This window comes from Papaver somniferum, chromosome 4, assembly GCF_003573695.1.
Source record: "Papaver somniferum cultivar HN1 chromosome 4, ASM357369v1, whole genome shotgun sequence".
Lineage (NCBI taxonomy): Eukaryota > Viridiplantae > Streptophyta > Magnoliopsida > Ranunculales > Papaveraceae > Papaver > Papaver somniferum.
Genome location: NC_039361.1, coordinates 64,854,931 through 64,880,950, shown reverse-complemented (window position 1 = coordinate 64,880,950; position 26,020 = coordinate 64,854,931). Strand labels below are relative to the sequence as shown.

The 26,020-nt window shown below is 35.0% G+C and overlaps 2 protein-coding genes and 2 long non-coding RNA genes across 4 annotated transcripts; all 4 read left to right on the top strand.

The window, feature by feature from the left end:
* The first annotated feature begins 4,950 nt into the window (after positions 1–4,950).
* LOC113272632 (putative fasciclin-like arabinogalactan protein 20) lies at positions 4,951–6,231 on the top strand. The gene has a single exon (XM_026522445.1). The coding sequence runs from the start codon at positions 4,951–4,953 to the stop codon at positions 6,229–6,231; it is 1,281 nt and encodes a 426-aa protein (XP_026378230.1).
* Positions 6,232–7,810: 1,579 nt separating this feature from the next.
* Positions 7,811–10,745, top strand: LOC113275739. The gene is made up of 2 exons (XR_003323746.1): positions 7,811–10,092; positions 10,426–10,745. It is a non-coding gene; the product is annotated as an uncharacterized LOC113275739 (long non-coding RNA).
* A 4,918-nt stretch (positions 10,746–15,663) lies between these two features.
* On the top strand, positions 15,664–17,209 carry LOC113272631 (zinc finger BED domain-containing protein RICESLEEPER 2-like). Its single transcript, XM_026522444.1, has 3 exons — positions 15,664–16,611; positions 16,710–17,066; positions 17,156–17,209. Exons 1-3 carry the CDS (start codon positions 15,664–15,666, stop codon positions 17,207–17,209), a joined length of 1,359 nt encoding a protein of 452 aa, XP_026378229.1.
* Positions 17,210–17,398: 189 nt separating this feature from the next.
* Positions 17,399–17,890, top strand: LOC113273946. Its single transcript, XR_003322685.1, has 3 exons — positions 17,399–17,461; positions 17,568–17,656; positions 17,781–17,890. It is a non-coding gene; the product is annotated as an uncharacterized LOC113273946 (long non-coding RNA).
* The last annotated feature ends 8,130 nt before the right edge of the window (positions 17,891–26,020 follow it).

The window sequence follows — 26,020 nt, the reverse complement described above, 5'->3', positions numbered from 1 at the left end:
ATCATCTAAATAAAGTTGATACGAGGAGTTACATTTTAACTATGTTCCTGTGTATTATCTCTAACTTCCTTAAATCTTGAAATATCTTTTGGTTGAATTTATTACGATCCCATGATTTTACCTTTGCCAATTTTTATTGACAAAAAGGGAGGGAGAATTAATTAGTAATTTCGCACTAGATACATATGGTTTACAGATCAATATGTAAGGGGAAGGGAATCAATAAATCTATAGGTTTCACCTATTATGCAAAAGATGTAAGTATTGATTAAGGGGGAGAAACATATCACCGTAGTATTACTTCAAAGTTGTGATACAATTGAACTTTGCAAAAGATAATAATACTTTGTTTTTGTATAACGACGATTGAGAATATCTGTTTTCAAAAGTTGTTATCGCTATGGATACGAATCTTCAACAACAACGAGGCTGGGTTGAATACGTTCAGAATCATTGCAATTTAAAGTAATAAAAAATTCAAGGAATTGAAGAAACCAAGGAAATCAAGCATGATGGATTCGAGAAGTTTTTAAACCTTTATTTTTATCCATATGCACTGATAGTTTTGTCACTAAAATTGACAAATGGGGAGATTTTTAGAGCATTGCTCGGTTGAACTCACATGAGTTGTTATTTCAAGCTTGTTGTCAAATTTAGTTTTCAAAACTATATCTTAATTTCTAATATACAATTAGTTATGTCTCGGATTAGGATAAAAGATGTAGTTGAGAAACAGTCATCACGACAGTCATCATTGCGTTTAACCGTTTGAAGGCGAAGACCAACCTAAGCTTTTGGAAAACTTCTTCAAAAAAAAGGTAAGTGAAGACTGAACCACCTATATCTCAAGTTATAATCATCTTTCTACCTATGAGACGATGTCGCATAACTAATTATACTATGGTAAGCATATCAAGAATTACGCGAAGTTTATCTTGGTAATTAGTTCTCAAAATATATGACTAAGCTTAATAAACATTTTCATACTTGATGAATTTCGGTTAATGAAAATCTATTGTTCGTAATCTAAATTATGATTCAAGATTAACATTCGTATTTGGGAATGTTTAGAATTGATTTAGAGAGAAATATGGAACTACTATTATTCTCGGATACAAGTCTTACAAACTAGGAGAACTGTTATAGGTCCGGAATCGTAGTACATGTACCTAATACACGTACTGAATTAGCTATATGTCGACAACAACTTTTTGGTACGCATACCAGTATGCATACATTGAAAGATCTGTGAACTCGTGAACCCGGAACGGTACGCAAACCAGTACACATACTGAAAAAGATTTTGTCGGTTTTGGAACAAGTGTGGTATCCATACCAGAAAAGTTCTATATGTCCGGAACTTTAAATTTTCTTAAGGGTACACATACCCGGTATATGTACCATGACAAATAAGTTCACGAACAAGGTTTAAGTATATGTACTTGCCCGGTCGAATAATTTCAGGGGCACATAAAATTATTTTTGTGAAATAATTAGCATTTGAACAATCTCTAAAAACACCATAAACATATCTGATCACATGATTTCTACTCAAGAGTAAAGTCTTAAGTGGTATATGAAAATGCTCAAGCTCATAGTTCAGTTGGCTAGTCTCGGATAACCATTCATGAACGTTGTCTTTGTACACGGTTGGTTACGGTTCATCCTAACCAGAGTGTATATCTTGATATGTCAATCACATTTCAAAGATTCATATAGCGGTGAATATTGATTGCTTAGTTCCAAAGCTATCTTAGCTTAAACCTAATGCAACCTATGATTTGAAAGTCTATAAAAGGGGAACCTCAAGCAACTAAGATCTTTGAATCCCGAAACTACTTTTTTGTGTGTCCTAGTTGTAAACTAGAGTCGTCCTCTTCCTAAAATCCTTTTATGGTTTAGCTACTACAAAGACTTCATAGGAATTCGTGAAGCCAGGTCTAGCTATTGTTTATCTTGATAGCTCGAGTATCCTGATATTGATCCATTGTTGAGCTTGCTCCATCAATCAAGATAGATATAAATCATCAAAGTTCTTTTCGTCTCAGACTTTGTTGATTCCACAAGTTTAATACTTGTGAGTGAATAATAATTTAGGCAGCTTTTCGGGAAGCATAAGTTCGCATTTTGAAGTTAGCTAGACTTTGTCTATTTTTATTGTTTTCCGGTCTCACCTTGATCTATGATCAAAAAGGAAATCACATATATAGGCTTATCCGTGGGAGGAAGTTTGGTTGAAAGACTTCAATTGAGTTGAAGCAACTCTTAGGCTGTAAAGACATCAACTAAGGGAATCATTTGCGCGGAGTCCTACTGGGATTCAAGAGGCATAAGGAGCGCGACTGTAACTGAATTGTTGTGAGGTTTTAATTCGGCCTCAACTACATTCCAGTCAAAAGTTAATTGGTAGTAGGCTAGTATCTGTAGCGGCTTAATACAGTTTGGTGTTCAATCTGGACTAGGTCCTGGGGTTTTTCTGCATTTGCGGATTCCTCCTTAACAAACATTCTGGTATTTGTATTATTTCTTTTCCACATTATATTGTTTATCTTTATAATTGAAATATCACAGGTTGTACGTAAATCCAATCAAATAGATACATTCATCCTTGTTTGTTGGATACAACTTGATTGATTACTTGGAAATTGATCTTTGGAATCACCCAAGTACTCTCACACGTAAATCAAGTTCACGTACTAGTCTCTGTAAACTTTATGATTGTGAGAGAAAGAGAGATAACTCTAGATATTATTTCTTGATTGAGATTCATTAAGTTGAACTCTCGGAATCGTATTTAAGTTTGTCCATACAGATTGCCTAAGAAAAAGTTTTTGGTGTATTTTGGTACCCCCAGTGTTTTCAATTGGTATCAGAGAAGGCAAACACGTTAAGACCTAATAAGTCTGTATTTGAAGAAATCTGACTATTACCAGTGGGATATGTACACATGTTATATCATGATATAGTCGGTTAAAGCCGATGTTACAAACCCATATCTAATTTCCGAGCCATGCACTATCTTTTTCCTTCTTATTCTTCATCCATAAAATCTTTTCCTTTTCTATATAATATGTTTGAGATAAAATGGATAATCGTCATCGGTCAACGAGATCTATGGAATATAAAAAGGAAAAGAAAAAGAAAAAAATATTGCAGAGAAAACCAGTTGCATGTGGTTACAATTACCCCTCTAAATAAACCACTATAAGCCATTGTCATCATCACTCTCTTACAAAACATGGCAGAAAATAATAAACAAGAAAAAAGATCAAATAACATAAGTAACACATTTGGAACGAGTTGACACTGTAGAAAGAAAGAATGATTTTGGGGACTACTCAAAAAAGTGGGGGACTACTCTTCTATTTTGGGATGAATATTTGAAGTAATTTGATCCACCCCTTAACTTAGTTTTTATTTATGCCAAACTTTCCCTTGGTGATTAAATTAGTTAGTGTAGTGATTAATCAGTGTTGGTGTAATGATTGATTAGTGAGGTTAGATTAATTAGTTGGCTGTTTTTAAAAGAATAATTTTTGAGAAGAAGGGTTTTTTTTTTTTTTTTTTTTTAAGATGGTTGATTTCGAAATGAGGATTTTTGGTACTTAGGTTTCAAATTTGGTCAATGTTGCTTGAATTGACAAAAACAATCGAAAAAATGAAAAATTTATAAACTGATTTCGACCATGGAAATGAAGTTCGGATACGACATCTGAAGAACAGGTAGCCGAACTCATCTGCAAGTGTAGTTCAGCTAATGGTTCTGAAGACACAGGTAGCCGAACTCAGCTTTAATGGAGTTTTTGCTTTCAGAGAAAAGTTTGGCTAAGAAAAAAAAGTTGCGAAGTAACCGAACTAAACGTTCGTCCGGGAATTTTTTTTCGACGTAATCGAACTCAATATATAGGTTTTCAGAAAAAATTTCGGTTAGGAGAAAAAAATTGCGACGTAACCGAACTAAAAGTTCGGCTAGGTAAAAAAGGAAAAAATGTTGCGACGTGGCCGAACTAAAAGTTCGGCTGAGATTTTTTTTTTGCGAGGTAACCGAACTTTTTTCTGAAAGAAAAAACTCTATTAAAGCTGAGTTCTGCTAGTTCGAAAAACGTGTTTCACATAATTCCTAACCGAACTTCCCTCTGCAACTTCCATTTTCAACTCATTTTGATGATTACTTCTCGTTTTTTCAACCAAAAACGAAGGACAAGTAATGGGTTTATGAGAATATCTTTGTTAATGATTTAAATTAAGCTATATATATAGAGAGGTGGTGGTGGTAGTCGGAGGTGGTAGGTGATGGGCGGCGGTGGTGGGAGGAGGTGGTGGTTATATATACATATATATATATATATATATATATAGGTGGTTATTAGATTGGTTTTAAATTAAATTAGGTTAAGAGTAAGTTAGTCATTTCCACACTTCAGGACACCTCTTATAAGTATAGGATAGACAATCTTATCACAAAGTAGTCCCCACCTTTTTTGAGTAGTACCCAAAAAAAATCATTCGAAAGAAGGTGTAGACTTGTAAGTTGTAGCCAATAGCCAGTAAACCAGGAAAACTTTTGCCCAAACTTTACTTCTCAGGCCCGTAAGTCTTTAAGCCATACCGCAATAGGCCCAATCTTTTTCTTTTCTTTTCTTTATTCTTTCTTCTTCTTCTTTTTTGTTTCTTTTGGCAACGAGCTTAGTAACAGCTTTCTTATTACTACAGCCTACAGTAACTCGTAATCTTGTTACAGAAATAGCAACTTTCTTAACCGTAATCTCAACTCCTTGATCACCTTCTCAATTAACCGTAATCCAGCCACGTGTCCCTTTTCCCGCCCAAATTTTTTCTCTCACCGCATAAATCCCCAATTTCTTCTTCTTACTCTTCATTCTCATTCTCATTCTCATTCTGTAACAGAAAAAACCCTAGAAACGAAAGAGCTTCTGAAAGGTTTCATTAATGGCGAGTTTCTTCTTAGCATCACTGATACTCTTCACACTGTTTCCACTTTCAGTACCAATTCTTCCTTCTGAAGTCATTACCACCGCCATTGAAACACTCTCTAGTTTAGGTTTCGTTTCCATGTCATTAACACTTTCACTCGTTGCTCAAACCCTAATATTCCCATCACCAACAGCAACAATATTTGCTCCATCTGATATTGCTTTTATTGATTCAGGACAACCGAATCTAAATCTTCTTCAATATCATTTCTCACCACTCAAATTCACAATCAAATCCTTAAAATCACTTCCATATGGTACTAAGATTCCTACATTGATCCCTAATAGAACCTTGATTGTTACCACATCACCAGGAGAAACTGATCAAATCTCTATTAATAATGTTCGAATCAATGATTCCGCTGTTCTTGATATTGGATTTTTAACCATTTTCGCTATTGATCGTTTCTTTGATCCTTCTTTTGAAGATTTCTTTACTCTCCAGCTGTCTCCGGCTCCAAGCCCTAAGTTCGATCTTGGATGCAAGAATCCATTCCCAGATGATGTTTCTTCTTATTCAAATTCTTCGATGGCTAATGTTACTTCATCTGTGATGAGGTTGCTAGGTTATTCAGTAATGGCTTCATTTCTTGATCTTCAATTACCAGATCCAACAAGAAAGTTAACAGTCTTCGCACCCACTGATGCAGTTTTGGATCCATTCTCGATGATTTTCAGTTCTTCATCTGTATTTCATCGTCATTTTCTTCCCTGCAAACTCACAGCGTCAGATATGCTTAACCTAGTCTTGTATGGAGAAATTACAGTGCCGAAGCTCTATGAGGGTTTTACCGTGACATTCACTGTTGTTGGCGATGTATTGTTAGTTAATGATGTTCCATTACTATATCCAGACATTTATGTTAGTGATTCCATTGCTGTTCATGGTATTCAACAGATTCTTACTCTCCCAATTGGCTCTCTATTTGAGGAATTTCATGGAAAAGATACTTCTCCTACTCCTAGTCCGTCGATTACACAGCAGCCTATTGTTCTTGCCTTTCCTGCAGCACAAACTGTCATTACAGATTCAGTGAGCTCGAAGGATTTTGACTCTATAAACGGTGGTTTTCATGGGAAAGATACTTCTCCTAGTCCTCCTTCTTCGATTACAAAACAACCTATCGCTGCCGCTGCCATTCCTGCAGGTCAAACAGTCATGATAGATTCAGAGAGCTCGTCAGATAACTCTATGTTCGATGATTATCACGGAAAGAATACCAACGACTACGACTGAATTTCGAGCCTGAAGATAACTTTTGTGATTTTAGCAGTTAAGAGCTTTCTTGTTTTTGCTCATGAAGGCTTGTATTGATCAGTTCAAGTTGCTTCTTATTGAACTTCATCCAAATTGATAACGGTATGTACGTATAATCGTTAGTGATAGTTTTGTCGATTTATTGGTGTCATTCAAATCTCCAGAATGAAATGATATAGTGATAAATCAGTTTAGTAGCCTGTTTGTCATTGGGGTAAATCAGTCTAATGTTGTAACTCTGCTCTCATTTCTGATAAATGATTGTGATTGTTCACAAGTTTTAACTACTATGAAGAATTCCCAACTTTATGAATGCTTGTTAATTTCATTTGTTTCCTGAGTTTTAATTTCTGAACTAAGCTAAGTGAGGTTTCTTTATGAGCATTAGTTTCTGGGCCAAGAAATTAGTATGACATTTTATGTAATGGTGTGACTCCGAGTTATCTCCTTTTCTTTTTGTGTTCGAATGGAATTTTGCAGTTAAATATCTTGTCATTGCCAGCTTTTACTGTGATTAGTGTTGTGTAAGTGGGTGAAAGGTATCATGGACGGCTACTGGGGATGCACATGTTGCTTCTTTTAGTTCTCCTTCAACTATAAAATACCTAGGATCTACTGGAATTGGAGTAAGAATTATTCTACAGAATGGTACCCCTGTCAGAGCAAGGAACTAGATTGAAGAAATTCTATGGCTGTTATCTCCAGATTAATGTACACAGGATGTTTCTCATTAGGCATAGGTGGGATACCATGGGCCATTTTGTCAGAGATACTTGATATGCATGAAGGGATCAGTAGGAAGTCCGGTGACATTAGTGAGCTAATTTGGTTATACTTTCTGGTATGATGGAATTTAGCAGGTTATACGTGTATTTAAGTACTTGTAACTTGACCATAAAAAAAAAGCACTTGTAACTTGACCACTCTCTTTGCAACGAAGTTTTTACCAGCAACCATTTGTCTGACATTCGCAAAAATACAAGTTTCCATGAACAAAATAGCCTTGTTCGAGGATAATGGGGAATGGACTACACAGGGTGTTCCCCTTGTATAACACACAAAATTGTTGTAATAGAAGGGGCCTAATGATGTATTTGTAAAACATATAGACATAAGATCCATGAAACAAATGCAAACTTATATCCATGATATGAGTACTTGTCTAATAAAATTGCATTCAATGAAAACCAAAATTTCCAAGTTCTTTTCCGTACAATCATACATTCCCCCTTTGAGGGAGGATTGTCGAACACCACACTCACCAGCTTTTAACTATAGCTGGTGCAATCAACCAAATGTTCCCTTCCCAAGCGCGTATGACTCTCATGCCCTGGTTCCATTGCAGGTAGGCGTAACACTTAAAAAAGGGCCCACCCAAGCGTTTGGATTTTGAAATGCCAACTAAGTGTCTGCCCAGATTAATTATGACGGCGGCCTATAACAAGTCACTAACCAAAAATCTGTAGCTAACTTATCTGTAGTCTGTACTGTTGTTTCACTTTCTCCTTCACTTCCAAAGCAAGGGTTTCAAGGGAGCGTCTCGTTTGCTAAGGTATTTTAGTTTTTTTTCTTCCACTTTGAGTTCCCCAAAATTTTGAGGTTCTCTCTCTGATTCAAGTCATTTTTCAAATTTAATTTCTCTTCTCACCTTTGGAAACCTAATAATTTTATTTTTATTTCACGCTTCTATGGTTTGATGCGGGATGGGGAATCGCGTAAGACCTTGTTCTTGTTATTGGGCTGAATGGCGTTAGTGGTAAACAATTCATTTCTGAGTAATGCCGCGATGCAAACCGGACGGATTTGGACGTTGCATTGCTTGGAAGTGGATTTATTTGCTCAGCTTCTGGTGCAAATGCCAAGTGAATGTGCAGAAAAAAATCTTCATTCAGGTATGTTGCTCATGATTGACTGTATTATTGCGGACCAACAGTTTCAATACTTTGATAGCCTGTCCGTGTTAGCTCAAAGACAGTGAATAAATAGTGTATTACAGTTTACAGCCACTTACTTTTGCGGTTTACAACATGTTAAACACGTTGAATTACAATGTACTGCTAAAACTTGTCTACAACAAACTATATATAAGTCCATCACATCACCTTGTAATGAAACTCTCTCATTCTTTCATTCTTTTCCTCATTGCTTAAAACTAAATCGTCAAACTGAATAAGAAAGCCTGGTTACTTCGCTGGTGATCGATTCTCTACTCATTACTACTCCATTGATCAAAATCATTAAATTAAAAGAAATGGATTTCTCAAGTACATGTTTCATAAATGGTTTATAAGAAGAAGTAGTGTACTGCTTGTACTCACCTCTGAATGTTTGTTTGACTTCTGGAGATTTGCATAAGAGAGACGTTACTCAACCCGGTCATTTCTTTGATGCTTTTGGATGGGCGTAACTTTCTTTATCATCTTATGTTCTGTCTGAGTTTTATCTGTATTGCTTCTAGTTTTCAGAATGAATAAAATCTCCCAAGTAGGATTAAACCTACGACCAATCAGTTAACAGCCGACCGCTCTACCACTGAGCTACTGAGGAACAATGGGAACTCGAACAATGAAAAATCAACAAGTGAATTCCGTCAACGTTTATTGATTTTGGTATTTCTTTCAAGTATGATATATTGTTAGAACCTGTAGAGAGTCATCATAATGATGTTAAGGCTGCAATCTTGGAAAGCAGGAATAATGTAACACAAGAACTCCAATGGGGTGCTTCATTCATCCAAGTAAGTTTATGATGAATTCAGTTCGGTTGCAAGAATATCATGAATATGGTATTTGATTTGTTAGGGTTAATATCAATTTCAGTCTTTTTTGGCTATTTTGATGACTGTAGAATATCATGTTTCATAAATGATATAGGTCTATCAGTTGTGGAGTTTTGTGCAAGTTCTCGTGACGTTTAAACTCAGATAAAGTCTTGTCAAAATACGCTATCTATTTCCAAACTGACACTTGAAGCTTAATCCTAACATTAAGAACTGTTCACCCTTGTAGTAACTTCCTCGCATCTTTTCTTCTAATACTTAGATACAGATCTGTACACTAAATCTAGGTGATGTGCTAGTGTACAGTTGACATATACAATAGTTCTATAGAAAGGAAACAAGATGGATAATAAGATTTAGAAAGACGTTGAGGCGATGCGAAAGCAAAGTGCTAGGGAAATAACTGATAAACATAACTAAACATAACCCGTAGCTTGTATGAGTTAACAAATCATGATAGTCAAGCTGAGAAGTGCTTAATTGGCAAAGCAACTCTTTGACGGATGAAGAGCTTAAAGTCCTGAAGGAGGTTTATCGTCAAGCTATGAAGCTTGGAGTGGAGGTTTATGCCTACTAAACTCATCCCTGTATCACTCATGCATGATTGTGAGGAACAACTTTTTTTTTTTTTTTTTTTTTTTTTTTCTGATTTTTAACTTTACATGCTCGAATGTGGATTTTTTGCACTCGTTAGTAAAATGACATTGTCATCTACCCCAGAGAAGTCAATAGTTGCACAGCCTCCTCATCCTGATGTTTATCACTATGGAGTATATAGCATGGCTTAACACTTTAAATGTTAGTAAATACATAGCTGCGGCCTGAGGGATTTGTCTATGACAGACATTGCAAAGTACTTGAGCTCTCAGTTATCGATGAAAATGGTTCAAGAATAGTCGAGACAGGTGTCCTGAAGGGTCTAAGCTTGTCATGAATGAAGTTCGTCGGGAAAAACATGTTTCTCCATTATGGTTGTATGATTTTTTTTTGAAAAGGTCTTTATGAACACAGCACTGAATGCATCAGTCGTTATGAGGATCTATAGAGGTCAGCACTTCCAGGTAGGTACTGAATTTTATTGATATATTTATAGAAAGTCTTAAAATTCATATCCTATTTTTGTTTTTCCTATGCTTTAGATAGTGTTCCGACTTCAGTAGAGGATGACTTCCAGAAATTGGAACTCTGTTTTGTTTTGTCATAAATGTATTTAGTGAGATCAAATTGTCCCTATTCAAATATATGGTGATGAGAAAAGGTATCAGTCTGTCAGATATGTATATGACTTTATTTTATGTTAGTTACCTGGTTAGGGCCTTTTTCGTGTCAAAGTCTTCATTCCTTAAGTGTTCATTATAAGTATCTTTTGAGCTAAAATCTGTGTCGTTGAACAGGTTAATCAGACAGGTTGAACTTATATGACCCAAAGAAGAAAAGGTCTAGAGACTTGAATGCCGTGCAGGGAGAATAATGGAAAAAGCAGTGAGTTTCACCTAACTCGGGTACTTACTTGCATGGAGAAAACGTATTGAAGGTTTGATGCTAATATGAGTTCTAGAAAATGACTTCAAAATATAGGTTTTTATTTTTTTCATTTCCGAATCGTTTTTGTTCATTTGGTGTGTTTATTGTAGCACATCTTATGTGAAACTGTTCCGCACCTTATATAAATTCTTATCCTTGTTGTTTATGTAATTGATTTTATTTGCAGTCACCAATAACACTAATAACGATGTATCATTAGAACTGCATTAAGAACTCCTGCTAATACTAAAGACACAACCTAGTTTAAGGATGACAATCTGTTTTGATCGGAATGAAACACCAGTTGATAATGAACCCTGACAAAACGAGGGCAAAATGTTATATTAAGTCAGGCCGCAGTGTTGATGACAACCCTCACAAATTAATGAAATTTTGAACTGATCTGGTTCAGCTGATCATAGTGTGATTTTCTGTTTTGCCTCAGCAGTTGAGATACTACAAGGACTAAACAATTCTTCGTGTAGTTTAATTGGCTTGTGGGCAGTTTTTCACTTACACCGATAAGCTGCAACTGATACTTGATCTACGTGTAACGTGTTGATATCAAAGAACTAAGGCGATGTTCACATTTATTGACTCTGGTCATTTATGAGTCTCTTTCGTAATCTCAGGACTTTTGGTTGTCGATTGTTAGTGAACCCATCGAAACAAGCTTTTAAACAGAAAGGAAAACCAACCTCTTGAACACGCATAAGTGAACAATAACAACTTGCAACAGAAAACACTCATTATAGACAGAAAACACTCATTATACTAAGGTCACATCCCATGCTCCTCGGTTGCTCGTTCGGGTCGATCACCCAAATCCCAGCAGGAAACCAAAATCCCAGTAGGAAACATAGCTTCACAGTTCATTACACAAGGGAAACAGAGCAAATTTGAGTCATATTGATGACAATGACATAACATTTTTTCACATATCGTATCTGTCCATTCGTCTCCAAAATTAAAAAATCTTGTCTGGATACATTTTTGTACATATATAGCACACACCTTACTTTTTAGCCTATAGGTAGTCCACAGCTGAGTAGCAATGCCGCATCTAAATAGTCACGTGTCCGCGTCCTAGTTTTTTGAAAATTTGTTTGTGTCCGCATCCGTATGGCGTCAGTGCAACCCCGCGATAATGCTTATTTAGTTATTTATTGGGAGAACATAATCTCTATATATTTCCTACACCAATTGAAAAAAGAAACCACGTATTTATTTATTATAAAAAAAAGAAACCAATTCTTTTTTATCTTATTCCAAAAATCACACTAATAAAGTCATTTTAAAACTCACAATCGACTTCTTTTGAGTTATGATACTAATTATGAAAGTCAATTATAGCCATTTCTCCCTGTGTCAAAAATTGGTGGCTACACTAACCCCTGTAAGTATATATATGATAATAAAAGATAAAGAATTTAACTCAGATTTTGCTAATATATATTTATAAAAACCTTGAGTTAAATTACTTAGGAATTGAAATAGACATGTCAGATACCGGATCCGTTTGATTGGACACAAAGTGGTATTTATGTTGAGTACCATTTTGTTCCCAAAAAAACAAGTCTCATACTTTCCAGGTCTGTTTCAATTGAATGTAATTAATCTTTGTTAAGAATTGAAATAGACATGTCAGGTGCCGGATCCGTTTGATTGGAAACAAAATGGTATTTGACTCTCATGTAACAAAACAAATGTTTCATTTTTTTCCAAAAAAAACAAATTCGAGACCTTCCAGGTCTGTTTCAATTGAATGTATTTAATCTTTGTTAAGAATTAAAATAGACATGTCAGATGTCGGACCCGTTTGATTGGAAACAAAATGGTATTTATGTCTCTCATGTAACAAAACAAATGTTTCATTTTGTTGAAACGTTTCATTTTGTTGAAACGTTTCATTTTGTTGAAACCTGAGTACCATTTTGTTCCCAAAAAAACAAATCCGAGACGTTCCAGGTCTGTTTCAATTGAATGTATTTAATCTTTGTTAAGAATTAAAATAGACATGTCAGATGCCGGACCCGTTTGATTGGATACGAAATGGTATTTTTGTCTCTCATGTAACAAAACAAATGTTTCATTTAACAAAACAATGTTTTATTTTGTTGAAACATGAGTACCATTTTGTTCCCAAAATAACAAGTCTGAGACCTTCCATGCCTGTTTCAATGAATGTATTTAATCTTTGTTAAGAATTGAAATAGACATGTTAGATATCAGACCCATTTGATTGGAAACAAAATAGTATTTATGTCTCTCATGTAACAAAACAGGGTTTTATTTTGTTGAAACATGAGTACCATTTTGTTCCCAAAAAAACAATTTTAAGACCTTCCAGGTCTGTTTCAATTGAATGTAATTAAATCTTTGTTAAGAATTGAAATAGACATGTCAGATGCCGGACCCGTTTGATTGGAAACAGAATGATATTTATGTCTCTCATGTAACAAAACAAATGTTTCATTTAACAAAGAACAAAGAAATGTTTTATTTGCTGAAACATGAGTACCATTTTGTTCCCAAAAAAACAAGTCCAAGACCTTCCAGGTATGTTTCAATTGAATGTAGTTAATCTTTGTTTAGGTGTTTAGAAATACATTATAAAAATTCGAGGCATGCTAATTTCATTTTATTGTCATGTATAAATAGGGGTTAGTATTGGCCACCGATTTTTTACGCATGATGAAATGGCTATTGTTGGCTTTCATAGCCAATGTCACGACTTAAAAGAAGCCGATCATGATTGTAAAGATGATGTAGTTAATCATTTTCAGATGAAGTTGGAGTAAGAATGAAGGTCACAATAGCCAAATATGTTTTTGATTTTGCAATTTACGCAGGAAGGTTACAAAAAGTTACAAAAATAAAGTATGTTATTTATTTATTTTCGAAAATGAAGATAGCAACATCAATTGTTGTAGTGTCATGGTCGAAGTTTTATTGTATTTATTTATGGCAACAATCTTAATTCAACCATTTAGCAAAAACTGATAATCAATATTAACCCCTATATTATATGATAATAAAAGATGAAAAATTAACAAGTCTAATATATTTATACTCGCCCCTACGTGTAAGGTCCTGGACTCGTTTGCTTGGAAACAAAACACCACTCTCAACTTTATTTTGTTAGATGAGAGGCAAGAATGTCATGTTATTTCGAAGCAAACGAGTCTGCGACCTTACATGTCTGTTTCAATTCACCGTAATTGATTTCTCTGGGTGTTTATAAATGTATTAGCAAATTCCGAGGCATGTTAATTTTTCATCTTACATCATCAATTTTTGATGCGAGATGAAAAGGCTCCAATTGACTTTCTTAGTTAGTATCACGGGTTAAAAGAAATTGACTACGATTTTCAAGATGATTTTGTTAGTCATTTATGATGAATTTGGAGTAAGAATGAAGATTGATTCAATAAATAAAAATGTTGTTTATTTTTCAGCTGATATGGAAAGAATTCCAAAACCATCTCTCCTGATAGCAAAAACCGAAAATTATTATTGACCTTTAAACTTTTTACTTCCAATATTTATAATCACTTGTTTTTTTTTTTTTTTTGCGTTAAGAATTTTCTTAACTCAAATTGACTCTTTAACTCATTTGTTATTCTTAACATGGTTACACTTCTAACTATTTAAGTGCATTATACCTGTAAGCAAAAATGTAGTGGCTCATGCATAGAGCTGTCAATTAGTAACCCGGGCCGCGGGTTGACCCTAGCCCGGCTTGTTTCAACCCGGCTCGGCTGAGCTTGTTTCCTAAACGGGCCGGGCTAGGTCTGTTATATCTGACCCTAATAGAAAACAAGCCGGGCTAGGTCTAACCCGCGGGTTACCAGCCGACCCGTTAAATTATGATAGTTATCTAGAATCGGAGGTATCGGTAGTATTTTACCTGCTACCCAGGTAACCGGGAACTCATTCTTATCTAAGTTTTCCAAAGAAAGAGAAATCAGAAAACTTCTCTTAAGTTTTAGATCTGGACTGGAGGGTGGAGGCAGAGCAGAGCTGCAGACTGCAGAGGTATTCCGTATTCGTGTTCGTGAGTTCGTCTCTTTTTCTAACTTAAAAATATTCTGAGTTCTAGATTAGATTTTGAATCTTTGATCTTTAAGTTTACTGTTTAACTATAATGATCTTTTTTTTTTTAATTTTCTTACTATCTGTTATTCTGTTTGATTTTCAGGGGTTAGGGTTAGGGCTTTACTTGTAATCAACTAACCAAGTTTTATCCTTTAGGTTGTTTTTTCACTTCTAAGTTATAGATTAGATTTTGATCTTTAAGTTTAACTTTAATGATCTTTTTTTTTTTTTCAATTTTCTAACTATCTGTTTGATTTTCAGGGGTTAGGGCTTTCTTTAGACTACCGTTGAAGAAGAATAGGAAAAATTGGCCGATGATTTTACTTCTACTTTCCTAATCTAGGTGAGTAGTTCTAAGTTTTTAATGCATAACTTGTTTTAAGTACTGTTAGGTGTTTGTGGAAATGATTCTTAGAACCCCAATCCCCTTTTCACGAATTAGTGTCATTTATTGTTAACTCATGTCTCTTAATGTCAATCTATAATAAATTAATAATGCATAGCTTGCTTACATTATGCTTGTGAATATTTATTTGAATTACAAAGGTTTATTGATTCTGAAAATGGAAATGAACTCCATATGCAGCAATAGCATGTCAGAATCAGAAAGCACATGTTTTATTTTGGCTTACATGAAAGTGTAAAAAAGCATACTTTTGTTGGCTTTGCCTTTGCCAGTTTGGGATGTGTACTTGTTGGGATTTTAATTATTGACAGCTCTGGTCCCCTGTGATGTAGCTCAAGTCTTACTAATTTTGATTTTTGAATTCTTTATGTAGCTTCCTAAAATGTCAGTTGAAGAAGACCATGACGATGTCATGAGTGAAGAGGATATCACAGTAGTAGAGTCGATGACAAGTCAAGAGCATGCTTCAAAGAAAAGGAAATTTACATCAAAAGTATGGAATGATTTTGATTGGTCACGAGACAAAGATGGTAAAGAAAAGGCTACGTGCAAGCATCGTAGGAAGGAATATGCTTATGACAGTCAGAAAGGAGGAACATCAACTATGTCAAGGCATTTAAAGAAGTGCCCTAGACTGAAGATGCAAGATGTGGGGAAACTTTTGTTATCTACAAATAATGGAGAACTGGCTACTCGTGCACGCAAAATAGATCAATCAAAGTTTCGGGATTTAGTTGCAAGACTAATTATTGGTAAAAATCTCCCCTTTAATTGTGTAGAATGGACTAAATTTAGGGAGTTATGTAGTTATCTGAATGTCGATGTTGAAACCATATCAAGGAATACTATAAGGCCTGATATTCTTAAAATGCATAAGTTCCAAAAAGAAGTTATTCGCAAGAAATTACAATGTGCTCCAGGTAAAATATGTCTAACATCAGACATGTGGACCTCCGTCAACACCACTGGATACATAAGTTTAACAGTACACTTTGTTGATCAAGATTGGGTATTGCAGAAGTTTCTTTTAAATTTTTCTCCACTGCCACCACCCCATACTTGTCAAACACTTTCAGATAAGTTATTTCTGATGTTAAATGATTGGGGAATTGAAGGAAAATTAACCAGCATCACTTTGGATAACGCTGCATCAAATACTTCATGTGTTAAGATAATGAAGAGTCGACTCATTGCAAGGAATGTTATGTCGGATACTGGGAAAAGAAACTTTCATATAAGGTGTTGTGCTCACATAATAAATCTTATTGTAAGAGATGGACTGACAGAGATTGATCCAGCAGTAATCAAGATAAGGTTAGCAGTGAAGTACCTTAAAGGTTCACAAAGAAGAAAACAAAATTTCTTGGATACTGTCAGCGATTTAGGAATGTCAGTAAAGATGGGTGTTCGACAAGATGTTAAGACAAGATGGAATTCTACTTATCTTATGTTGCAAAGTTGTATTTCGTATGAAAAAGTCTTCACTCATTTGAGGTTAGTGGACCCTGACTATGCAGAGTCTCCTAATGGGGAAGAATGGGAGCAAATCAAAGTGGTCACGAAGTTTCTCAAGGTCTTTTATGACCTCACGACTCTATTCTCTGGAAACAAGTATCCTATTCTAATTTTTATTTTGATGGGGTTTGTCAGATTAAAGTATTATTAGATCAAGAGACAACTAATGACATTGAGTTCATCAGAAACATGGCGAAGAAAATGCAAGAAAAATTTGCCAAGTATTGGAAAAAATTGAGTCCAATATTGGCAATGGCAGTCGTTTTAGACCCTCGATTGAAGTTTGAATTTGTAGAGTTTACTTTAGAAAAAGTGTATCCTGTTGAGCGTGAAATGAAGAAGGAAGTTGATATTATTAGAAAAAGGATGGCGGCACTCTATAAAGAGTATCATACGGCGTCAACTTTAAGAGGTTCGACAACCAATGGAACTCAGAATTCGGGTACTGTAAATGGTGGGAATTCTGGACGCAATGAAAGTGCTTTTATGCAGGTGATATTTCTTTAAGTTTTAACTGCTTGAACATTTCTATAACTGTCCATATAGAACTGGTAGTTAATTGTTGAAGTTTTTTGATGCAGGAATTTGCCGCGGCAAAAAAAATGGTGGTCAACAATCTGACAAGTCAGAACTAGAACAATATCTAAGTGAGTCATCAGGATCAATGTCAACTGATTTTGACATTTTGAAGTATTGGAGAAGCCAAGAACTACGATACCCTAATCTTACAAGAATGGCAACCGATATTTTATCACTTCATATTTCAACTGTTGCTTCGGAATCTGCATTTAGCCTTGGGGGAAGGGTACTTGACAGATATCGCAGCTCCTTATCACCTGAAAGTGCCGAGGCATTGATAACAACTCGTGATTGGATATATGGAATCGGTAAGACTATAAGAGGCTAAGTGTCTTGACTAATATTTAAAATTAGTTGTAAGTCTATTTAACAATATATATGAGTTGATAATTACTTATTTTCAATTATATGTAGGAGCTGCATCAACTGATGTTGAGGAAGTGAAAGATAATGATATTAGTGAGGATGTATTGGCATTTGAGCCAGCAAACAACAATGAGGCAGTAAGTTCTTATGCGTATAATTAGTATCTGTACTTCAGCGATATAAAGCGGGTAATTATGAAAATTCTATTTATTTACATTAACACATCCTTTTGTTTGATATACTTTTTGCTGGAAATTACAGATTCATACTGGAGCATCTTGAAGTGATACACTTCTAGACACAAAATTACAAAGATACATGGAAAAAGAACATTTTTTGGGCACTGATTTAGGAAATATTTTGGACTTCCATATGATATTATCACTGTCTCCTATTTTTTGTATAAATATGAAGGGAGACACTAACGATATATATTGTATATGTGACTGCATATGAGGGTTTAGGTTGTGATTCAAGATTTCAAAGTCAGTTCAATAGACTGTAGACGGTAGCTTCGGTTCAGTACTTCAGTTTGTCCACTTTTGTATATAAAAGGACAAACATAGATAATAGTTACTGTCACTTTGAGGATTCTTATATGAATCACAATCCTGGACCTATCCTATATCCTTAATTCCTTATTAATGAATATGATACATTTTGTGCAGGAATTGGTTGTTATTATGGTCTCCTCTTCACTAGTGTAGTGATGAAGTGTTTTAGACTTTTAGTAGGTGATACTGTGGTAAACTGGTAGGCAGTAAAAGTGGAAGTTTGTATTTTTTTTTGGTTTTATATATGTATGTAACTATGTCTATATGTATTCCACTCCACAACCTTGGTTTGGTTCATTTCAATCATGTTTTAGTTGTATTGTGGAATCTGTAATCTGTTTTCAGTATTCATATTTTTAGCACAAAATTAATAAAGTCAAATTTACCAACCAACCCGCAACCCGTCAGAACCAACCCGTCTAGGGTTAGGGTTGGGGTTTTGGGCTTGTACATGAACAGTACTAGGGCTAGGATTGACCCTAACCCGTCCGTGGCTTGTCAAGCTAGGGCCGGGTTGACCCTAGCTTGCCCGTTTAACAGCTCTACTCATGCATGTTGTATCCGCTAAAACCATTACATTAGTTTACGTTCCACAGATAGCTTCTGCTGTCCAATCGCAATATATGAGTAAGCACTGCACAGTACACCAAATATTAACAATACGGAGAGATAATGACCAGTAAAATATAACCAGTAAACTGGAGTACTTATGGTAATAAAACAATAAAACTTAACAGTGGATTTAAACAGACAGAAAATCCCAAAGCATTATATTAGTAATATCCAACCATCTAGAGTTGGTATCAAAACCATTTAAAAAACAAATACGGTGTGTTCTCCCCAAAAATGTTTCAGTACACAAACTCAAAATCCTACAAGTTCGGATCTTCGATAATAAAAGTCTGAAAATCAATCATCAAAAATAAAATAAAAGTAGCGCTGATTTAGCGTACACACAAATCGGAAGGGCTAATTGGGAGCGCAATATTATTTGATTTTTATGCTTAAGAAAAAGCCAAACAAACAGTTTTCCTCTCATTTAATTTTCCATCTGTTTGAAACAAATCCATGCACAGCACTGCTTAAAACGGATCCCGAATCTTCTAAACAAAATTAAGTATTGTTCATATTTTATGCTCCAAATCAATCACCCATCATAAAATTCAATAAAAAATCATTCGTAACACGATTCGATGCTAAAATAAAATTTACTTTATAATGAGAAAATATCCTACCTCAATTGTGTAAAAATGTCCAAGCCATCGTAACATCAATTATACATCAAATACGTTCGCGAAGACGCTTTCCAGAGCCGGCAGATAGTGTCTCTGGCATAAATCCATAACCAAAGTCTAATGCGAAGACAAAACTCACTTACCTAGGTTTTGAGGAGCGGAGGAAAAACGGCTGAGCTTCTTTTAATTTTTTCTCTTATATGAGGTTTAAATATAAGAGAAAGGATACAAAACCTAATTTCCACCATTAATTACAACCACTAGCACTTATATGGGATGACTACTTAGTTAAATGCCCCTAATTGTAAGATAAAGGCACATGTCTCTTATTAAATACCCATGTTAGTAGGTTGGAGGCACTTTTTTGTTTATTAAAATTGATTCAAGAAAAGTGTCGGTATCATGATCTTTAACTACTTAGATCATTCAAACTTAACGATTGAACTATAGTTTCACTAGTTTTCTTCTTTTTTTCACGGTTCTTTTCTCTTTTTGTTTTTAACATTTATTTATGGAGTGTTAATTCTTGCAAGGCCTCATATATTCATCAAATCAAGGGGGCATTCATTTTTGGACTCTGGTCTCAATAATTCTCATTCTTCTTACAAGTTGGAGATCAATGAGTCAAGTTTCATCAATTCAGTATGCAATAGTATTGCCAAACATCTTATTAAATATGGAAAACTATAGTATGTACCAGTATTAAGACATTCTGATTCAAAACCTAGTTGAAGATCCAGTTTTTTCAAAATTCAAAACTCCAAACTTTCCCTCTTTGGAAACACGTAACAGTTGGTTAGCTAGTCTCGAGCCGAAATTCCCTCTAATCAAATTCAATCCCTGGTTACATGAATAATATTCTGTTCATATAAGAATAATCCTCTCAGATTATTTAGGGAAAGAAAATTATCCGATAATAACTACTTTTTATAATAGTACTACTTATATTCGTATAGTGATTCTGCACATTTCATTCTCAAACCCTATCTTTCAAAACCAAAAGAAAATGGCTTCTTCTTCCAATAACCAAATCACACCAATTATTGGGAAGATGCAAAACACCCAAATACGTGATATTGCTGCTAGAAACTTTGGGAAAACAGTTGGTTCTAAAACTGCAATTACCAAAGCTCAAGATGAATGGAGCACTACTCTGATTGGGAAAGTTTTTGCTAAGGACCATGTTGAGACAGATACAGTAAGAAAAGGTGTTATTATTCTCTGGAACAAATTCAGAGTCAAGGAAGTTCGTGCCATTGATAAAAATATGTTCTCAGTCAAGTTTTTCACTGAGGACGCTATGAACCATATTCTCACAAGGGGGCCTTGGAATGTTAACAAAAGCCATCTGAATCTTCAAAAATATAATCCTGCTATTCCCATCAAATATATTGTGTTCAAATACCAGGATTGGGATATCCAGTTCAAGAATCTCTTTCCAGAACATCATTCCATTGAAGTTATTAGTGAAGCCATTGAAGAGTTGGGTATTAAAATCTCGACAGATCCTGAAGACTGCAAACCTACTTTTGGAACTCAAATTAATGCAAGAATCAAAATAGATCTCACCAAGCCCCTACATAGAGGAGGATGAAGGAACACTGCTGCTGGAGGAGTTACCTGGATCAGATTCCATTGGGAAAGATAACCTCATAATCTCTGTCCTTAATGTTATGTGATTGACCATGATGAAGAATATTGTCCTAATGTTGCTCATGAATTGATGTTAAGAAGAATCACTAATGAACAATACATCAACTACTTTCATAAATTGGCTGCTTCTTATGGAGTAGAAACTTGTGAGGATTTTGATCTTCTATTGGAAATAATATGTGAAGCTAGTCGTAAGAAAATGGAAGAGGAAGCTAAGGAGGATAACCAGTCTGATCCTGAGGAACCTAAAACCAATAAAAGATCTATAACTGAAAAATCTTCTGAAGATATTGTGGAAAGTAATACTGGCGGTACTCAATCTGCAAATAATAATGATGAAATAGAGCATGATCTCATAGAAGAAGGAGGAGCAGGAGCAGGAGAGAACCCCCATGAGATGAATGAGGCTCATAATAATCTGGTAATCCATCTAAAACACACCTTTACAAATTTCTTAAACTCTAATTTTTAAAACATCATTTATTATAGTTTTTACATTAAATTCTTGCCAGAAATCCGTACTGCATTGTTTGGTTACGTAAATAATTCTAGTTATATCTTGAGTATCAAGTTAAAAAATTCTTGTTTAGATCTAATCATGAAAATTCTAAGTTGGAATTGCCATGGTATACTGCGAAAAGACACTAAGGAACATTTGCTTCATATTAATAATACTCGTTCACCTGACATCATTTTTCTGTCCGAAACAAAAATTAAAGATGATAGGATTCTAAGTATCACTAATTTTCTCCAGATGCCTAATAAGTGCTTTGTTTCATCAGTAGGTCAAGTAGGTGGTATCATCTTGGTTTGGAAAAATGGCTTTTCCCTTGAAATCTTAAACACCTCCACCAATATGATACATGCTTTAGTTAAAAATGATCATCGTAAAGGTGAATGGTTTCTTTCTTGTGTTTATCGAACTCCTTGTAAAAATGATCAACCAGCACAGTGGAATTACTTACATAACTTAAGCACTTCTGTTAACATCCCTTGGGTCCTCTTAGGTGATTTAAACAGTACTATGAATGCTGCTGAAAAAAAATACTAATTCTGAACCTACTTCCACTGAAATCTTAGAGAGTATTAAGGAATATGACCTGCATGATTTGGGTTATAGTGGAAACATATTCACATGGACTAGTAATAGTCATGGCACAGGTAAAATCAAGCCTAGACTTGATAAATCCCTAGTTAATAGTGAATGGATGCTTTCTTATCCAAATACTACTTTCTTTCACTTTCCTATTAAAAGTTTAGATCCTGCTCCCATATTTTTATCCATGTATGATAAGTCTAGCAGCTCAGGTAAGTGCTGGAAATTCTTTGAGCACTGGTTGAAAAATGATACTTGTAAAAATGAGATCTTGTCTGCTTGGAAATCTAATCTTACAGGTTGTGCAACATATCTTTTATCTGACAATCTTTCAAATGCAAGATATATCCTTTAAAAATGGAGTAAGGAAACTTTTGGTAATATACATGCTAAGATTACTTTACTCCAAGAGAACTGCTACAACTACAAGCTTCTGGCGTTCAAGGCAGCAATACTGAGCAAGTTAAAAATTTGGAAATTGAAATTGATAACCTTAATGAGATCCAAGCTAGTTCAAATATGCAGAAGTCAAGGGATCATTTTTATAATGATATGGACAGGAACTCCAAATACTTCCATATTAGAGTAAATCATAGAAGAGCAAGAAATAAAATAGATTCTTTACTAGCCCCAGATGGTTCTTGGTGCCAAGACACGAATTCTATAGAAAATGTTTTGATCAATCACTTCAAAAATTCTAGCACTACTTCTCATCCAGCTGATTCATTTCAATTTCTTCAACATATTCCATCCTGAAAAGGCGAGGGTATCCAAATATACCTCAAGCTAAAACTTTTCCTACCTATAAGTCCTTTATCCGAAAGTGATTGTCTATGGACTGAGTCGAGACAATACAACTAATCGGTTCACACTTCGTGTGATCGTCTATGGATAAGAGATCTAGACAATACAACAACGAAGTATGTTTACTTGATACAAAGGTTCAGACTCAACCAAACACAATAGGATTGCTTATCAAGTGAATATGAATTAACGTTTGTGTAATTTACTTTAATTATAATAAAACAATTATAATGCGGAAAATAAAAGTAAATGACATAGCAAGATTTTGTTAACGAGGAAACCGATAATGCATAAAAACCCCAGGAGCTTGTCCAGAATTGAATACTCTCATGATTAAGCCGCTACACAAAATTACACCTAACTTCGTATAGTTGAGACCAAGTAACTAACCCTGTAGTTCACCTAGTTCCGTCTGTATTCCCACGCCTCCAACTTATAAATAAGTCACGTACTTGGTTCGTATTCCAAACAGTAAAGGAACAACAAATCTGTTTGGTATCAACTCTATTCAACCAAGTGATATGAGTCAGACAAAGGCTCTTCCGTTTATCTTAACATAAATTCCTTCGCCAGGTCCTTAGATCTATCTTATGTTCAATTACCGAAGTAATCGTTTAATATTAAGCCAACAACACCTTAATCCGAAGAACTGTGTTGATGCCGATCTACTCAATTAATCAATCCAATCTAGCACAAGGATAAACCGATTATTAACTGGATCCTCTTTTCCCGAAACAAGTATTGTGCACACCAAATATTATAAAACCCAAGTCAGATCTTCAATATCTTCTTTGTCTTCAAATCTTCTTAAATCTTCAATAAAAACCTGCACACAATCACGCACATAACAGAGTCTGTTAACAATGGATTATCACAAGATCGTCTTTAGAACTAACAACAGTCTAAAGATCCTTGTTGAAACTATGAACTAGTTTGAGTGAGTCTTATATCAAAAGAGAAGATTCTCAAGAATAAGCAAACTAGGTGCAATCAGATTTCAACCACCGTTAGTCAATCAAATCAATCGAAAACAAAAGATAAACTGCAATTATCTAGTTTCCCACCAACGGTACACGCTAGAGCTTCTCAATCCCAAAGAAGACTTTAAACTGAGCGGACGTAAGAGATTTCGCCTAATTAGGTTACTCTCGTCTCCGAATAGGCGGCTACACAAGTAACAACAAAAGAGGAAGTCTGTTGTTACGAAGGATTAGTTTGCTAGAAAGGCAAACTTCAAGTATTTATAAACAAGGAAGTTTGGACACCAAGGAATTTCGAAAACTGAAAATATTCCCAAGATATTCATTAAAGCACAGATTCGGTTTTCATAATTCTTGGAAATGCTCTGTCCAAAAATAATGATCAAAATTTCTCGGAAAATCTAATTAGTAAATGCACATTACTAATTCTGGAATTTCCCTACCAAATAAAATTAATAACCTTAATTAAAAGATTCTTAACTTACTTATGTTTCGATCCTGGGATTCTCTTCCCTTAGCCGTTAAGGAATATCTTTGAACAATTAAAAAAATAAACATTCATAGCACGTGTTCAAAGTTTGTCGACATCTTTACTTTGTAAGTTCTCTTTCACAGTTACAACCTTGAAACCGATTTCCCATACTTCCAAACAAGTTTAGAATTGGTTCATCTGACTTTCAAGAACTATGCGATTGATCAAACCCACATTCAATCACAATCATGGGTTTAAAGGTTCTACCAAAACAAGTTTCGGTTCTACCTCCATGTGAGTATTGTGCATAGTCACACTAGATTTCCAAAATTCGGTTGACTAGGTACTAGGATGGGTTCCCCACATATATATGGTATCTAACTTATATGTGTTGCAATGTCCATAGAATCGGTTCCCCTTTGCCTAAAAACGTGTTGCACATGTCCATAGGATCGGTTCCCCTTTCTGCTATAAACCTTGTTGCACCCCATACAAGGATTGGTTCCCCTTGTGATGTACTGCACCTCTTACTAGGATCGGTTCCCCTCTCCCATATTTGGCCAGACACACAAACTCGATCATACCACAGGTGATTACTTAAGATCGATTTTACTAATAAAATTTATACCAATACATAAGTCAGGCCTTTGTGAATAGTTCTACCAAGAACACAAACAATTTGTGAGCGGTTATACTCAATCACACATATTGGTTGTTCATAAGACATGCAATGAATAACAAAACCAATAACACCTGGAAATTTCCTTTTCGGTTCACAAAAAAGTTTATGAACTTACTTCCTTAGAACACATGTAAACATTGTTCCCTGGGATGAAATCCTCACCTCATACCCATATATAATCACAATAGCATTCAAATGATTATGGCGATTCCTTATCTACAAAGTTTAATGGCTAAGCAATAAACCTCGTATTGTATTCCTTAATACTATGTCTATATAGAGTTCAAACATGCTTCGCAGTTATGTTTTCAATATGCACGACTTGAAAGATACGTTAGGGAATGAAACAGTTCAAGTCAAATATCACTAACCTCAAGTGGAAGGATGATTGTTGTTGTTGTAGCTCCTTGCTTCTTCACATCTTCAAGACTTCGCAATACTTATAATGTCTTATATCCTAATACTTTCAAGCTAACCTATACGAAGTTGACTCTAGTACATATCAAACGACTCTTAACATGAGTTTTGATTCACTAAAATATGACAACCAAACTTGACATACCAACGCTTGGTGGGTTCAACCGAGCAATGCTCTAACAATCTCCCCCTTTGTCAATTTTAGTGACAAAACTCTTACATCATATGGATAAACAAATTACAAGAATTCATTACACATCCGCTTGATTCCCGATTCAACATCATAGTAAAACTGCTTACATTCAATCCTTGAAAATGTCGTTGTTGACATTATAATAACAAAGATTTTACTCCTCCTAAGGAAGATAGGTATATATTCAATCCGCACGTTTTTGTTATCCACTTCGTATGACATGTTACTCCCTGAAAAAGCGGGGGTCTAACAACACCACCCAATATTTCTCTTAGCAATCTGTATGGACTAACTCCGAAATACTTTTTAGAGAATCAACTACACAGTCAGACTAAATCTAGGTAAAAGTAACTCAAGGAGTTAATATATCTCTCTTGTTTTGATTTACTCGAGCTAATAGAAATCAGCGAGTCTT

Coding starts and splice junctions, on each gene's coding strand:
- LOC113272632 (XM_026522445.1), top strand. CDS start 4,951: ATGGCGAGTTTCTTCTTAGCATCACTGATACTCTTCACACTGTTTCCA.
- LOC113272631 (XM_026522444.1), top strand. CDS start 15,664: ATGTCAAGGCATTTAAAGAAGTGCCCTAGACTGAAGATGCAAGATGTG. Junction 16,612..16,709: donor AAGAATGGGAGCAAATCAAA/GTGGTCACGAAG, acceptor GGGGTTTGTCAG/ATTAAAGTATTATTAGATCA. Junction 17,067..17,155: donor ATGAAAGTGCTTTTATGCAG/GTGATATTTCTT, acceptor TTTTTGATGCAG/GAATTTGCCGCGGCAAAAAA.